Source organism: Actinia tenebrosa, unplaced genomic scaffold, assembly GCF_029948245.1.
Source record: "Actinia tenebrosa isolate PJP-AT-01 unplaced genomic scaffold, QUT_ActTen_1.0 PGA_scaffold8__29_contigs__length_14323225, whole genome shotgun sequence".
Classification (NCBI taxonomy): Eukaryota; Metazoa; Cnidaria; class Anthozoa; order Actiniaria; family Actiniidae; genus Actinia; species Actinia tenebrosa.
Window position 1 is genome coordinate 11,553,410 of NW_028292585.1, and position 15,856 is coordinate 11,569,265.

The 15,856-nt window shown below is 37.7% G+C and overlaps 2 protein-coding genes across 4 annotated transcripts in view; both read left to right on the plus strand.

The window, feature by feature from the left end:
- Positions 1-15,856, plus strand: part of LOC116306259 (uncharacterized) — a 38,772-nt gene that overhangs the window by 17,842 nt on the left and 5,074 nt on the right. For all 3 annotated transcript variants that reach the window (XM_031716285.2, XM_089040722.1, XM_089040721.1), the window contains exons 10-25: positions 6,068-6,167; positions 6,999-7,046; positions 7,789-7,848; positions 8,443-8,497; positions 8,702-8,861; positions 10,385-10,451; positions 11,032-11,220; positions 11,312-11,849; positions 12,328-12,488; positions 12,690-12,770; positions 12,900-12,992; positions 13,422-13,624; positions 13,699-13,832; positions 14,130-14,287; positions 14,488-14,724; positions 14,793-14,974. In XM_031716285.2, the coding sequence (XP_031572145.2) occupies positions 6,068-6,167; positions 6,999-7,046; positions 7,789-7,848; positions 8,443-8,497; positions 8,702-8,861; positions 10,385-10,451; positions 11,032-11,220; positions 11,312-11,849; positions 12,328-12,488; positions 12,690-12,770; positions 12,900-12,992; positions 13,422-13,624; positions 13,699-13,832; positions 14,130-14,287; positions 14,488-14,724; positions 14,793-14,974 (2,466 nt within the window). The remainder of the gene's footprint in view (positions 1-6,067; positions 6,168-6,998; positions 7,047-7,788; positions 7,849-8,442; positions 8,498-8,701; positions 8,862-10,384; positions 10,452-11,031; positions 11,221-11,311; positions 11,850-12,327; positions 12,489-12,689; positions 12,771-12,899; positions 12,993-13,421; positions 13,625-13,698; positions 13,833-14,129; positions 14,288-14,487; positions 14,725-14,792; positions 14,975-15,856) is intronic.
- LOC116306261 (interferon regulatory factor 2-binding protein 1) lies at positions 695-4,981 on the plus strand. Its single transcript, XM_031716287.2, has one exon. The coding sequence runs from the start codon at positions 1,100-1,102 to the stop codon at positions 2,933-2,935; it is 1,836 nt and encodes a 611-aa protein (XP_031572147.1). The 5' UTR covers positions 695-1,099; the 3' UTR covers positions 2,936-4,981.

Consider the following 15,856-nt stretch of genomic DNA (forward strand, 5'->3'; position numbering starts at 1 on the left):
TACCCTTGTAAAACAAGGTCGAATTATTTGATTTATAATTTGGGATCCTCAGCTTGCAGCTGAACTTTATGCAGTATTCTCACTTGATATTCATTGTAATATGACGTCAATGACGTCACCTTCTTTCAAGACATTCCGTGAATAATTAATAAAAATCGACAGTGAACTCCCGCCCTTCGTATCGGACATCGATTACCGGATTTTCTTTGTTGAACAATCTGTTGAAAGAATACAAAAGCTTAGGTTACATTGACCAAAAGAGCCTTTGTTTTCTTTCAATCTCTCCGATTTCGTACCTTATTGCTAAGCGACGTAAAAACGCTGAAATATTGACATAAACTCTTTATCTTTGTACAGTTGTTATTGTAACGCGCCAGTTATGCAAATGTTCTATCACGTGACAGGCGCCCTTGTTGACCATCAAACTTTTATATCACGATACTTTGAGTATCTAGAATGCATTATTAGACTCAAATCAATTATCATTTACTTGCTCTTCGTTAGTGAGATACACGAGTGATTCAATAACGCTCCAATACTGGCTAAAAAGGTTGACGCGTGTTTCGTAATGTGACCCTTTGGTTTAGGTATATAAGAAGGTGTATGACGTCATAGGTATCGTGTGTGATTTCATCTATTGTTTTGACGTCGTCTGACAAACGAGTTATGGTAATTTTCAACCGGGAACTAAATTTAGACTTATTTTAGCGCTCGGGGCGAGCAGATCACGTTTCCGCGTCATCCAAACTTTGGAGAGCTCATATTTATTCCGGTTGTGAATTGTTTTAGCTCCAAGTGAGGTTCATGTTCTAGTCTGTTCGACGTGGGTACTTTTCGTGTTGTTCTGTTCGTGGTTCGTTGAAAACATTCAACTAAACAAAGCTCGAAATCGAGCTACTGGAATCGTACTGGTCGCTCCAGTCAACAAATACACGTCTTCAAATGCTTGGAATTAATGGACGCGATAGAATTTTCTCTACGCTAAGAAAGGAAACATAATACGAACATTCAAGGTTGATGAGTTCTGTAATAAGGAAATCATAGCTTTCTTTATAAAGTAGGAAAGCGGTTTGGACTGACAAATATTGCTCATGTTAAAATGGCCGCTCGATTTCAGCGGCAGCAGTGCTTTCTCTGCGATTTGCCACACTCACCCTGGGCTGTCTTACATGATTTCTCCGAACCAATTTGCCGCGGATGTTGTAATTATGAAGGAGCAGACAGGATTGAAGAGGTTATCCAATATGTCCGCATTTTGAGAAGAAATTGGGAAAAAGCTGAAGGTAATCGTTCTCGAAATTCGAAGAGCGAAAGATTGAATTCAACCGGTTCATCGGTCTCTTCAACTCCAAGTCCACCTCCTTCACACGGACTATCAAATAATGGCGGTCCAAACTTCCCTGTCTCAGCAGAGCATAGAAGGATGTTGGGTAAATATCAAAATGTTCCCAAAGTCGAAGATGGAGTAGATCCTGCTTCGTATCAAAATGTGAGCGGTCCCTATCCCAAAATAAGCTCTCCTGAAACAACGAACGGCTCAAAAGCTGGTGGTAATCGAGCAATGGGGAATATCGGTGGTCGAGAGGGGGAAAGGAGAGCGAATTTTTACGAGGATACACGTCACAGCATGTTAAACGGAAGTGCAGTCAGAAATCATCAAGGCCAAGTGATTGCTCCACCTCTAGGACAACCTCACCTTGCATTAGAAGTCCCAAGACAAGAATACATAGCTCATGAGACTATTAATATTCTTAACAGAACAGTGCCATTTGATATACGTTTCAAGAAGGATCACAACTTAGTAGGTAGAGTTTTTGCATTTGACATCAGTAGCAAACTTGGCCAGGAACTTGAAATGAAGTTGTTGATGGAATATCCTCGTGGTTCTGGTTGTGTTTTTCAAAGTGCATCTAGATTGGCAAAGCAAATGCATGTTGATTCATCTAAAGAGTATGGTAGAGGGGTCTCGTCAGGATTTAAGTACATAGAATATGAGAAGGATCGTTCCAAAGGAGAGTGGAGGATACTTGGGGAATTGCTTTTAGAGTCCGTGCGACTCTTCAAAGAACCTGTCATTCAAGAACTATTACCTCTACGGAAGTTTGAACCAGATGATCCTCCAATACCTGCTGTTAACTTGAGCTTTAATCCCAGACCTGGAGCTTTGTATGGTCGTAAAAGAAAAGGCACAGATATAGATGAGTATGAACCAGGAAGGCCAGCTGGAATGATGGGGCGTTTTACCAAGGATGACATGATGCATCCAGCAGCAGGTTGGGTCCATGGTCCAGCTGAATATGGCAAGCTGACAGGCAGCGGAGCAGTGTTTCCTGGAACACCAATCAGTAGTATACCATCTGCATCCGTACTACCAATGGTTTCTACACCTGTTACTAAAGGTAATGTTATTCCATTACCTGTCAGTGATGGCCTTCTCCATTCACAAACCAAGTCTCCTATCAACGCTGTCCCTGGAAGGCTTGATGAATCTGTTGTTGGCATAGACTGTAGATCTGCCCTAGGCATTCAAGCAACACCTGCTAGTGCTGCTGGTTGTGTTTCACCAAGTTGTCGGTCTCCGAGACCCCCAAATGGACCAATCTCCAAATCTGCAGAGACACAAAGTGGTGGACCAGAAGGCGAAGGAAAAGACAGAAACCCAGGATCTGGAACAAATATCTTGAGATGCAGTTTATGCCGTGACAAGCTTGAAGATACCCATTTTGTACAGTGTCCTTCCATTGGGCATCACAAATTTTGTTTCCCATGCTCCAGGGACAGCATCAAAAAGCAAGGAGCAGGATCAGAAGTGTTTTGCCCAAGTGGAGAAAGATGCCCACTTCAAGGAAGCAACTTGCCATGGGCTTTCATGCAAGGTGAAATAGCTACTATATTAGGAACAGAGTTCACAGTCAAAAAGGAAAAAGAAAATTGACAAAGGAATTAAAAGCTTCCTGATTAACTTTAAAAAACTTAGTGAAACATAGCAAACTCATCTTATAATTATTAGTTTAGATCACAAAGCTGTTAAATATTCTGGATAAACCTGCATTTGCAAGAACCTTGAATAGCTAGTATGTTTACAGGCCTTACATTTGGGAACTGGAATATGTTTCACCAAGCAGGTGAGAAAGGAATAGGACAATTGCATTTTGGAGTCATTAACTACAAACACCAAAATCCCTTGCACACATTCTTTTGTTCAGTTAATTAGCACCAATTGTCTTACTATTCTCATGAGTGAAATATGAATTTGAATATGACAGAAAATTTGTGTAAAGCATTTCGGTAATGGTAGTCAAATGATGCCATCCTGAAAACGGCCAGTTTCATTGTTCTTACTAGCAACCATCAATCATAACTGTGTAAGTTCATGGTTCCTACTCTGACAACAGCCAACCAATGATTGATGCAGCATCTTTTCCAGTGAAATTAACTTCTTGTCCCACAAACAACTGCATAGTATCTATTTTAAAGAGTACTGCAAGTATTACAAGGCAGTCTTCTTTTATTTTCACAGAACAGTAAACTATTGAAACAATCAATTTTCTGTGATCAGAGTTTTAAATTCTGAGAAAGTTTAGCTAATTTGTTAAGCCCTGTTTACGCTGGCGATTTTTGCAGCGATTCATTTTGTGGCAATGTTTGGAAATATGAAAAAAACTTTACAAGTAAATTCTTTACCATTATTTATTATGGACAAAATTGCAAAAAAATCGCCGCAAAAATTGCTAGTGTAAACGGGGCTTTAGGCTTCTGCGACATAACAATGGTAACTAAGGGGAGTTTGAACCATGAATAATTTGGGGGTTCATAAAAAATGTGCTGTATATTATGTAGCTTTATCATAAAATGAGTTTATTACAAATTAGTTTTTGAAAAATACCAATAGAAGTCCAAGTGTTTTTAATATAGAGCCACAGCAAAGCTGTAATTTCAAGCATTTTTACTTAGAAAGAATAATAACTATTGAGGAGTTGGCATGGAAAGGATAAAATACCTGCATACAAACATAGAGAGCTCGTTTTCTATTGTTCTTAGGATATGAAAAGAGTTATGATTTATTAGAGTTTGAGTTTTGAACTCCTTAAAGTAAAAAGAGTGTTGTTATTAAGTGTACGTTTTCAAAACAATGTACTGTACATGAAAAAACTGATGGGCAAATGGTAGAGTGATTTTATTGGGCCTGGTAGAAAAAAGTTGTATAATTAGTGCCTGGCAATCAAAGTAAGACAAAGAAAACAATGGACTTTGGGTTTACTAGAGTGCATACCTGTGAAATCTGTGAAAAAAATTGTAAGAAATTACACAAATTTGCACAAATTAGTAAGTACAGTAGACCATAGACCTAGAAAACTTTGCACTAATTCGTACAATTTTGTTAGTTAACTTCTTCACAGATATACTGTATGCAATCTACTATATATTATACTTACTAATATTTTATGGGACAAGTTAAGTCACTCTAATATCAATATACCAATGTTATTACATGTTTGACGTCCATCTCAAGTTAAAGTTTGGCTTGAAATACTAGCTGTAAATGAGATTAGAACACTTAATCCATGCAAATACGTAGTCGTGTTTTATTGTCGGTTGACACGTATTTACTGTTGCAAAGAGTACTTGACGTTGTTTTTGTATTCTTAAAGGATGAGACTTGTGTTTATAGTCTGTTGCATCAACTTTTTCATGGTAATTCTACACTACAGTCATTATCTATCATCCTTTTTAACACAGTTTCTTATATTATCACAGTGTGAATAATCTTATTATGATAGAAATAGTGGCTAGTGTTGATATACATATTCATAGTTATTTAGTTGTAGGTTGTGTTTGTGTAAACTGTCAGGCAGAGATCATTAGCCGTCAGTTATTTATGAAGTGACTAGAGATAACTTACTTTGTCTCTTTATCTATATCACACTGTTGTATTTCATGTGAAGTTTTCTCTTAATAAATGTTTTGAGTCTGAGTCAGATTTTACGTGTCATTGTGCATTTTCCTTTCTTTTCACACCACAAGAGTTTTCTTGAATAATTTGCTTCAATTTATGCAATATTAAAACAATTCCTCAAAACCTCTTTATTAATTTGTACTCTAACCACATAATTAAGTACATAATTTTATATAATGCAAATTAGCATTTAAAATTTTTCAGGTGATTTGCTGATGTCGATGTAGATGGAGTAAAGCTTTATTAATGAACAATAAACAAGAAAAAGCATTTATAACCTAAAATATTCATGTGTTGAATAAATCCAATGATTTTTACCTGAAACATTATGAGGCTTATTAAACAAGTTTCTTAGCTAAGAATTCTGTTGGCTTAAACCAACAAGTTGAATTAACATTGCCCCCTTGATATGCAGGCTGTAGTTCAGTATTAGTCCTCTTCACTGTTCCTTTGCCATTTGAAATTAATACTATTATAATGAACATCAGTTTAACATCAGTGTCTTCTATCATCCTGGTGGATGTTACAAAGACAAAGAAAAACTTTCCATTCCCCCTTTCCACTTTTCTATTCTGTTAAGTTTAGCCTGTAAATATGTGGCTCATAATTCGTCTCTCTTTTAGTTGTTCATTATCATAACTTATTCAAACTGTAAGATGACTATTCTATATTACACCTTTAAGATCAAAACTTGTCCCAGTCTCTTGCTTTTTTCTAAAGTGGCCTATAGACCTTTGAGAGTTGGGCGTAATGTTATCCCATTTCTGACCACGTCATTTCCTAGAATATGATTTCTTTGTTTAACCATGATACATGAGAAGACGTGAATATGAATATGACTCAGACTAAAAATCTTATTCCAAAAAGAATAACACTTAGTCTGATATGGGTAAATGTTTAACGGCCAAGTTAAAAAAGGGCTACAGTCTTACTTTCTCTGTAACCATCTGTATTTCAATTTAGAACACTAATTTACCTTGCATTAAAGATGTGTAATGGAGACTCTTCTCAAGGAGTTCTTTGGATTAGCTTCCTAACCTTTCCCTTGTAATAAAAACAAGATAAACTATAGAAAGGAATATGGGGTTAAATAAATAATTTTGTTTTCAGGGAAAATATTCAAGAAAAAGAGAAAATCCAGCCATCTGATACAAGAGAAGTTGTAGATGATTTGAGCAGGATAAAGAAGGACTTGAAAAGTGTGATGATGGTAATGTAGAATTAATAATGGGAAAGTACTATTAATAAGTGCTAAATAGATAGGTGTTTGTTTTCTATTGTCAAGTTGTAGGACTTAGCATACATGTAATACACCTCTTTTCTTTGGATGCAATATTTTCCAATTTCAAACCATGTGTCATTCCCCAGAGTATCATTTCTTTGTCTAACAATTGTGTATGAGAAGACACATGAATATGGATACAACTCAAAAAAAGATCATATTCTCAAGAGAATGACACATGGTCTGAAATGGGGAAAAATTACGCCCAAGGTAAAGAGGTCTATTAGTACTTTGACATGAGCTTATTCAGTGTACTCTATTTAACAAGGACTGATATTTTTTATGAAAAACATAGTTTGTATAAAATTGCTAATTATGTACTGCTTAATAAATTTGAAGGAGTGTTTTATCAGGATTTAAAAACACGAGGCATAGCTGAGTGTTTTGAGACCTGATAAAACATGATCTGCAAGTATATTGAACGGCTTCAAAAACTGATGATGTATGTTCTCATATCGTACTGAATTCTTTACGAAATGAACCAAGTTTGATAGAGAAAATCCAAGTTAAAGTTTATGCAAATGAAGACGAATCTATATCAGATATAAAACCTCCTTCATGGTCATGATTTCTATTGTGTTTCCTTCATGAATTATTTATGAGTTTTTGAAACAAAATTACTGCAGTCTGAACTCGTGTATTTCTGGACTTTTTATTTTGATGCAAGATATGAGTAATATCATGAGCATAGCTTTGCTCAACATTGTGGAATGCTTTAGGGGTTTCTAAATAATAAAATGCTTGTAATTTTGTTATTAGGAAACTGAGAAAATGAGGGACAACCTCAGCTTGCAGAAAACCAAAGCTGTGAGTACATATGATACTCAGAATAATCTTCGTGTGGTTAACAATAATTAAAGTTAACTTTCAAGAGTAAAGGCATCTTTATTATGATCAAAGTCATTGTCATGATTATTATTTATTATAATGGAATATTGTAAGTAATATATACAGTATGAGTGGCCGTGTTGCATCAGAGCCTCGAGTTTGTATATCGGATACAACACGGACATGAATACTGTAGATTGCTTGTCAAACATCTAGGTTAGTTCCTTTGTGTTTCACTAAAATTTTCAAAAATAAAGTGAATCTCTGGCCAAGAAAATCCAACTTAAAGTTTATGCAAATGAACATAATTTTGTATTAGATTTACAACACTCTTCATGTTCGTTACTTCTGTTGTGTTTCCCTCATGAATTATTAATGAGTTTGACAATAATTATTGTCTTCATCATAATTATTGTGCATAGTAACAAGCATATTCATAATTTACCAAAAGTAAATAGCTTTATCATGATCATCATCATGATCATTAACTTCAGAAGTAATAAATTAAGTCATGTTTAAGGAAAATGTTTCCACTAATATATTGTATTTACATGCCAGATAAAATTATCATGATTTAAATAGTATTGATCAGTTATGAAAATAGCACAACATTATACCAAATGTACCAGTACAGTTACCTGTGAAGATTTCTGTAATTCAAAATATATTTTAATTATTTTATGCTTTCTTTATATTTGATTGTTATGCATTTTTTATAAAGGAAATTGAAGAACATTTCTCTCAAGTAAACGAAGGTCCTTCCCCACTCGATGCCTATCTGGTAAGTATAATACCAGTCATTTTATCATAATAATTATTGACTAAATGATTTATCGTCAGGTGGCTGAGTGCGGTACAGACAAACAGATCTACATTGACAATAATACTAGCACAAGTCAACAGCTTTATAAACAGAAAAGACATATGGACAAAACATAGACATTTATACAGACACACACACAGAGGACCAAGTGGACAATTCACAGACACATGTACAGAATGAAGACACAGGGTGGACAAATGACAGGCATGTATAGAAAGACAGACAGAGGGTGAACAAATGACAGACACATGTACAGAAAGCAGACACAGGGTGGACAAATGACAGGCATGTATAGAAAGACAGAGAGGGTGGACAAATGACAGACACATGTACAGAAAGACAGACACAGGATGGACAAATGACAAACACATCTACAGAAAGACAGACACAGGTCAGACAAATGACAGATGTATGTATGTGTACAGAAAGACAGACACAGGGACAAATTATATACAGACATATAATATTAACAAATGACAAACATGCATAACATACACAAGGAAAAATTATAAACCTAAATTTGAACTAAAATAAGATTAATATTTCTTTCAGTCTTCCTCGGAAAATTCAAGACCAGCTAAGAAAACAGTGATAGATAAACTGACAGGTAATGAGACTATTATTGAACTGTAAATACCCCAGATGTTGGGCTTCCTGTGGATAAAATCACACAGGCATCCCACTTGAACATATGATCATTTTCGTGTTCACATTAGGCTAGTAATTTTATTCTAATTGTTGTTTATTATACAATAATTTCATTAGGTAATTATAATATTAATCAATTCCATAATTATCTTAAAATTTTCAGCTGCACCAGTAGTTGAACATTACACTGATGCTGAACGCATATTGAGGAATGTGCAAATGAAACGTAACAACTTGGAGTCCAATCTGAATGCCATAATGAGACAGACAGATGAAGAGCACATGTATGCTGCTGTAGATAGTATGATACAACAAGCACAGGGGTAAGTCATCATCCTGTATGCTGCTGTTGATAGTATGATACAACAAGCACAGGGGTAAGTCATCATCCTGCATAAGCCTTTTCATAGTTTAAGAATCGATTCCACTGTGCATGCGATTTTATCCCGAATTACTCACCTTCTTTTGTCTAAACCTTCTTTTGTTCTTCATTAAACCAAAAGAAGGTGAGAAATTCGGGATAAAATCACAGGCGCAGTGGAATCGATTCTTAAACTATGAAAAGGCTTATTCTGCTGTTGATAATATGATACAACAAGCACAGGGGTAGTTAATCATCCTGTATGCTGCTGTAGATAGTATGATACAACAATCACAGGGGTAAGTTATCATCCTGTATGCTGCTGTAGATAGTATGATACAACAAGCGCAGGGGTAAGTTATCATCCTGTATGCTGCTGTAGATAGTATGATACAACAAGCACAGGGGTAAGTAATCATCCTGTATGCTGCTGTAGATAGTATGATACAACAAGCACAGGGGTAAGTCATCATCCTGTATGCTGCTGTTGATAGTATGATACAGTAAGCACAGGGGTAAGTCATCATCCTGTATAAGCCTTTTCATAGTTTAAGAATCGATTCCACTGCTCATGCGATTTTATCCCGAATTACTCACCCTCTTTTGTCTAAACCTTCTTTTGTTCTTCATTAAACCAAAAGAAGGTGAGAAATTCGGGATAAAATCACAGGCGCAGTGGAATCGATTCTTAAACTATGAAAAGGCTTATTCTGCTGTAGATAGTATGATACAACAAGCACAGGGGTAGTTAATCATCCTGTATGCTGCTGTAGATAGTATGATACAACAATCATAGGGGTAAGTTATCATCCTGTATGCTGCTGTAGATAGTATGATACAACAATCACAGGGGTAAGTTATCATCCTGTATGCTGCTGTAGATAGTATGATACAACAAGCGCAGGGGTAAGTCATCATCCTGTATGCTGCTGTAGATAGTATGATACAACAAGCGCAGGGGTAAGTCATCATCCTGTATGCTGCTGTAGATAGTATGATACAGTAAGCACAGGGGTAAGTCATCATCCTGTATGCTGCTGTAGATAGTATGATACAACAAGCACAGGGGTAGGTAATCATCCTGTATGCTGCTGTAGATAGTATGATACAACAAGCACAGGGGTAAGTAATCATCCTGTATGCTGCTGTTGACAGTATGATACAACAAGCACAGGGGTAAGTAATCATCCTGTATGCTGCTGTAGATAGTATGATACAACAAGCACAGGGGTAAGTCATCATCCTGTATGCTGCTGTTGATAGTATGATACAACAAGCACAGGGGTGAGTAATCATCCTGTATGCTGTTATAGATGGTATGATACAACAAGCACAGGGGTAAGTCACCATCCTGTATGCTACTGTTGATAGTATAGTTGGAGTTCCATTCATCATCTATTGTACACAACTGTGTTGTGACTTCAAAAGTATTATTAGCAGGTTTTTTCAACATGTATTTTAACATGGTAAATTTAATCCTATTAGAGTTGAGACATTGCGGATACGAAAAGATGTGGATAGAATCATCAAAGAGATAAACATGACTGTTAAGGTAAGACTTTACCTTATGCTTCTAGCATACTTACAATCGTAGGGAAAAAAGAATTCCCAAATTTTTCCCCTTAATCCAAGCATCAAATCATCAGGCTTAATAGACCCCTGGCCAAATGGTGGCCACAAATTAAAATGAGTTCAAATTAAACTGAGTGAAAAACCAATACCAACACTTGAAAGACCACCTTTGCTTTAGTAACCCTACGAAGATCCATTATGTCAGGTGTTATATTGGCCGAGAAAATTCAAGTTGAAAATTAACAAATAAGGTTACCAATTAAAGTAAAAGTGCTCTTTCTAGTGCTGGAATAGGTTTTAAATTTTAACTCATTTGAAATTTTGACAAAGGGTCACGTACATGTATTCAGGATGAGTGCAATGTGCATGTTGGATCATAACCACCATGTTGGTTAACGATAACAAAGCATTCCTTACCAGTTCTCTTGTTAGATCAACCAACATGGCGGCTGTTTTATTGTCAGTCATACAGTATCTCAAGGGATTTTGAGTCACATGGTTGTGTGCACTATATAGCCAATAAAATGTTACTCCTGTTCGTTTTTGCTTTTATAAATCAGAAAGAAATTGAAGTTGAATGTAAATCAGGCAAAGTCCATACCGAGCCAGATATTGCTGCAAACCAAGACAAGAAGATGCCTCCTAAAACAAAGTATCAGCCAGGAACGGCATTGTCTAGAAGACAACCTAGAAAGATGGCTGGTAAAGAAAATGTGCCTGATCCTAAAACCACGACAACAAAACCAAAGGTTAGTGATTCTTATAGTTATTATCAACCCTGGAGAAAATGACGATAATTATGAGTCTGACTTATTTATTGCTAATGTTATCCTAATTTAGCCGGCTGTCAAACCATCTTCTTCCCGTATGAAACCATCTGTAAAACCTGAATTAAAACCAGTTTCCAAACCAGTTTCCAAACAAGTTACTAAATCTGTTCCTAAGCCTGACCCACCTGCACAACCTCAGACCTACCTTACTAGTGTGTATGGTCGTCAGCCATACCATCCACAGCGTATCACATCCAAGGCACCCTATCTGCACTATCAGTCTCCTGTTAACCCAAGAACAGCTGCCCTTACATCTGCAATACTTGGTGCTGGTTCCAGAGTCCAGTCTAAGCCAGTTCATCAGGAATCCTCAAAACAAATCCAAACAAGAAATGAAGAACCCATTCAAAGAAATGAACCCCCTCGTTATTACTTCCATCCTGATATGGATATGTCAAATGTTGTCCCTTCAAGGGAGGGACGAGTACACCTTGACGCACCTGTGGAAGGACACTTGGTACCAATGGCAATTCCTCTCGGAAAACCTAAAACAGATGAATCTCTTAGATTGCCGCTGACAATGGGTAGTACCCCTGTCAATGATACAGGTGAGTCATCTGGTCATTGTTGATTTTGATTGAGTGAACATCATAATATACCACGGTCACTACCCCTGTACATGATACAGGTGAGTCATCTGGTCATTGTTGATTTTGATTGAGTGAACATCATAATATACCACGGTCACTACCCCTGTACATGATACAGGTGAGTCATCTGCTCATTGTTGATATTGATTGAGTGAACATCATAATATACCACGGTCACTACCCCTGTACATGATACAGGTGAGTCATCTTGTCATTGTTGATTTTGATTGATAATGACATGTTGTCTTTATAATATACCACGGTCACTACCCCTGTACATGATACAGGTGAGTCATCTTGTCATTGTTGATTTTGATTGATAATGACATATTGTCTTTATAATATACCACGGTCACTACCCCTTTACATGATACAGGTTAGCGTAAATATATTTCGTATATTATAACGTTAAGTATATTCCTATAATCTACCACAGTACGTCAACCTTCTCCAGTCCCCCGTAAGAAGCCAAGTCCAAGCAAGCCAAATGTTGCTGTGATTACTATTCGTGATAAGGAGGCTGGAGACGACTCAACTAATCTCAAGAAAAAGAAAGGAAAAAGTCAAACTACGAGGCGAGCTGATCTTGGAGTACAGGTGGGAATATATTAATAGCCGTACAATGATTTAGATACCAATAATTGTCACGATAGAGCTAGCTCACTTAGGAAGCAGCCTTGACAATTAGCAAGCACTAAACTCTTTCAAAGTGTTCCATTAATAATAAACATTTATAGACGGAAAGAGACAATTACATTTAACATCATGCCTTTTTCGCTTTCTTGTCCTTCCTTCCAGATTCTGCCTCCAATGGATATTGATAGTTTTACCGAATCCAGCGACTCTGTTGTTACTCCTCGCAGCAAACATCATGTTTCGGTAAGCCACCTTCCTCCTTCCTTTCTTCAGAGGCAAACTGTAGTATGTATAATGTTTTTGGCAATTTTAGGGACGGTGGGAAGGAATGGAGAGAGAAAGGGAATTCAAATACTCGTTATTTATTACCAGGATATATCTGAACCATTCACACGACCTGACGACTCAGAGTATGATGACTTCAGGAACTATCTGATAGTCAGAGACACTGAACCTGAAAAAGAAGTAAGTTAACGTAATATACTATGAATAAAGTCCAAAGGAATTTTCTGAGAGTAATTCAATGAACAAATATTTAATATATCAATACAATGGGAAATCAAATTCCAAAACGTAAATTTCCGGTTACTTCAGCTCACGATCTGGATAAAAAAATATACGTAAAAATATTACGTAAATAAAAAATATCAAGCAAGACTTGGAGGGCAATCGTTTTGTCGTGAGCGTATTAATGCGGGAAGGTGACGACAACACGCGTAAGCTCATCCATGCAGCTAACAGAAAACCTAACAGCATCCCGGTATGGCCTCTGCACTAGCTAAAAGCCATACGCTGCATGTCATAAGATTTTTTACTTGTTCTTGTTTCCACCATATATTCAGGGTTTTCTCATTGGCTGAATATAACTCATCTTTTTTATATATGAACGATTAGGAAAAAGACGATGACGATGAAGTACCTCGAATACCCACGCCTGAGAATCCTTTGACGATTGAAGGACACACGGAAAAGGAATGCATGTATCACGGCCCACCCTTCCCGCCACAACACCCTCCGTTACCTAGCAACACCCATCCTGGAGTACTAGACGCGGATAACAGGGTAAACATTGCAATAGAGGACAGAGCAGTGGAATGGTATGACAAGTACTGTTTTCTCAATATATTCTGTCCTGCAACAGTTAACTGAACGTTTATGCACTTTTCTTTAGGGTAGAACAAGAGCTTTTAGCGAGAATCGTTAGTGAGATGAACCAACCTTTACCTGACCCGACATTAGCAACAAGAACAACTCCCGAGTCCTCCCCTGACAGTAGCGTTGTTACAGATGACGGAGACATGCTTGGTAAGAAGGTTTTTCATTTGTGTATTTCATCTATGCTGTTTTTTTCTTCCAGATTTTCCAGTTATGCTCGTTTACGGGTTGTCATCTCAGCTATTGACCTCTGGAGCTTGGACGTAATTTTTCCCCCATTTCGAACCAGTTATCAATCGCATTCTTTCACGTGGTCTGAAATGGGAAAAGATTACGTCAAAAGTAAAGAGATCTATTCCCTCGATACTCGAGCTAAGTACCCAAAAATGATATTTCAATTCAAAATTCAGTATTTTTAAGTAACCAGCTGTGTATGGTTTATTGTAGCCGCGACTATAGGGTTAGGCGGGATTCAGTTGTTCGTAGATGCTGGGATCCCTGTAGATCGTGATTTTGTTGCTGAGCTTATAAAGGACGCGATAGCTGAGCAGATCGTCTCAACACTTGGTTATCCAAAGCCTACTGCCACACCCAGACAACCACAGGTAACCCATAAGAATCACATTTGAACTTTTCATTGATCAGTCATAATTATATACGATAGGCCGAATACGATCTCTGAACTTCACATGAACCGAAGCTAATGACATAAAAGAAAACCCCTATATTATCCGTCAATGCGTACGGCTTATTCGAAGCTCGACGTTTGACCTTAGCCTCACTGCATTGCTACATCGATTAACAGGAAGATGTCCAGGAAGAAAGGTATTCACCTGAGCCCGCGATAACGCCGGTCAGTACTCCCTTACCAACCCCTGTCTACACACCTGTTGAATCAGAAGTTAGTGAACCACATTCACCTGCAGTAGCAACGCCAGGACCCTCTCCTGTACCATCACAACCAAGTTATACTACGGAAAGTGAGGAAGAACCAACCCCAGTCAAGGAAGTTAGTGAAGCAAGAGAAAAATCTGATTCAGAGGTAAGAAAGATTACTTTAATCATGCGGTATCCTGCTATACTTATCGTCAACATGATATCTTTCAAAAGGTTTCCGAAGCAAGATCACCAGTACCTACACCTGTGGCGACGCCCTCTGGTTCCCATTCCCCCACGGCAAGCGTCTCAACTCCCGAACCTTCCACCCGTGAGCTAGAATCTGAGATCGGCAGCCCTCTTCCTACTCCACAGGCTACTGAAAGAACCCCTAGTCCACCACCTGAACCTAGCACGTAAGTCTACATGCCACCATATACTAAATTGGTAACAAACGATTACCGTTCCCAAGCTAGACCGATAATGCACCATATTCTCTATCTCAGAAATGCATAATGATATATATAAGTGTAGGCAAGGCTGCAAATATTTTTTAATGTTCTATAATGATGTCGTGTCAGATCAGGGACAAGATTTGATCTGACATGCAGCCAGTCTGGTCGTACAAAAGCTGAAACAACATGGCGGCCGCTACGTGTAACACTGTTGCTGTCCTTTCCAACGATTGGATTCACTTTTCTCTCGTTACTTCTGACCCTGCCATCATATACTTGAAAGGTACTTCCGGGTTTTGCATATTTTTATTCAAATCTAGAGTGAACATATTTTTTCATATTGCACATCCTAGTAGAAGAGTCAGGTCAGGGTGTCCGGCCAGACTGAACTTTCACCAGTCAAAACCACTAATTTACCGTACAAATGTCCGTTGTCTGGCGATAATTTGCAGGATTGTGTAGGTGTAGGAAAACAGAAGCTTTGCACCATCACATGATGGCAGCCATGATAAGAGGCACAACAATAGAGTCGTTCTCCCCTGGGAAACTGAATTCTTTTTCATGTAAATCACATTAGACCAGATTCAATCGGTCCCCTTCACAGTTCCAGGCGCTATCTTGAAAGGTAGCCGTGCTCGAAGCGAGACGAACGGTGAGCTTGCAATGATAGAGACCTGTGAATAATAGTCCAAGGTGTCAAAAAAGGTCTCTATCATTGCAAGCTTACCGTTCGTCTCGCTTCGATGCAAAGGCACGGCTACCTTTCAAGATGGCGCAGGGAACTGTGAAAGGGACTATTGTTCCTGCTTCCTGTCATGACTTCCATCACGTGATGGTGCAAAG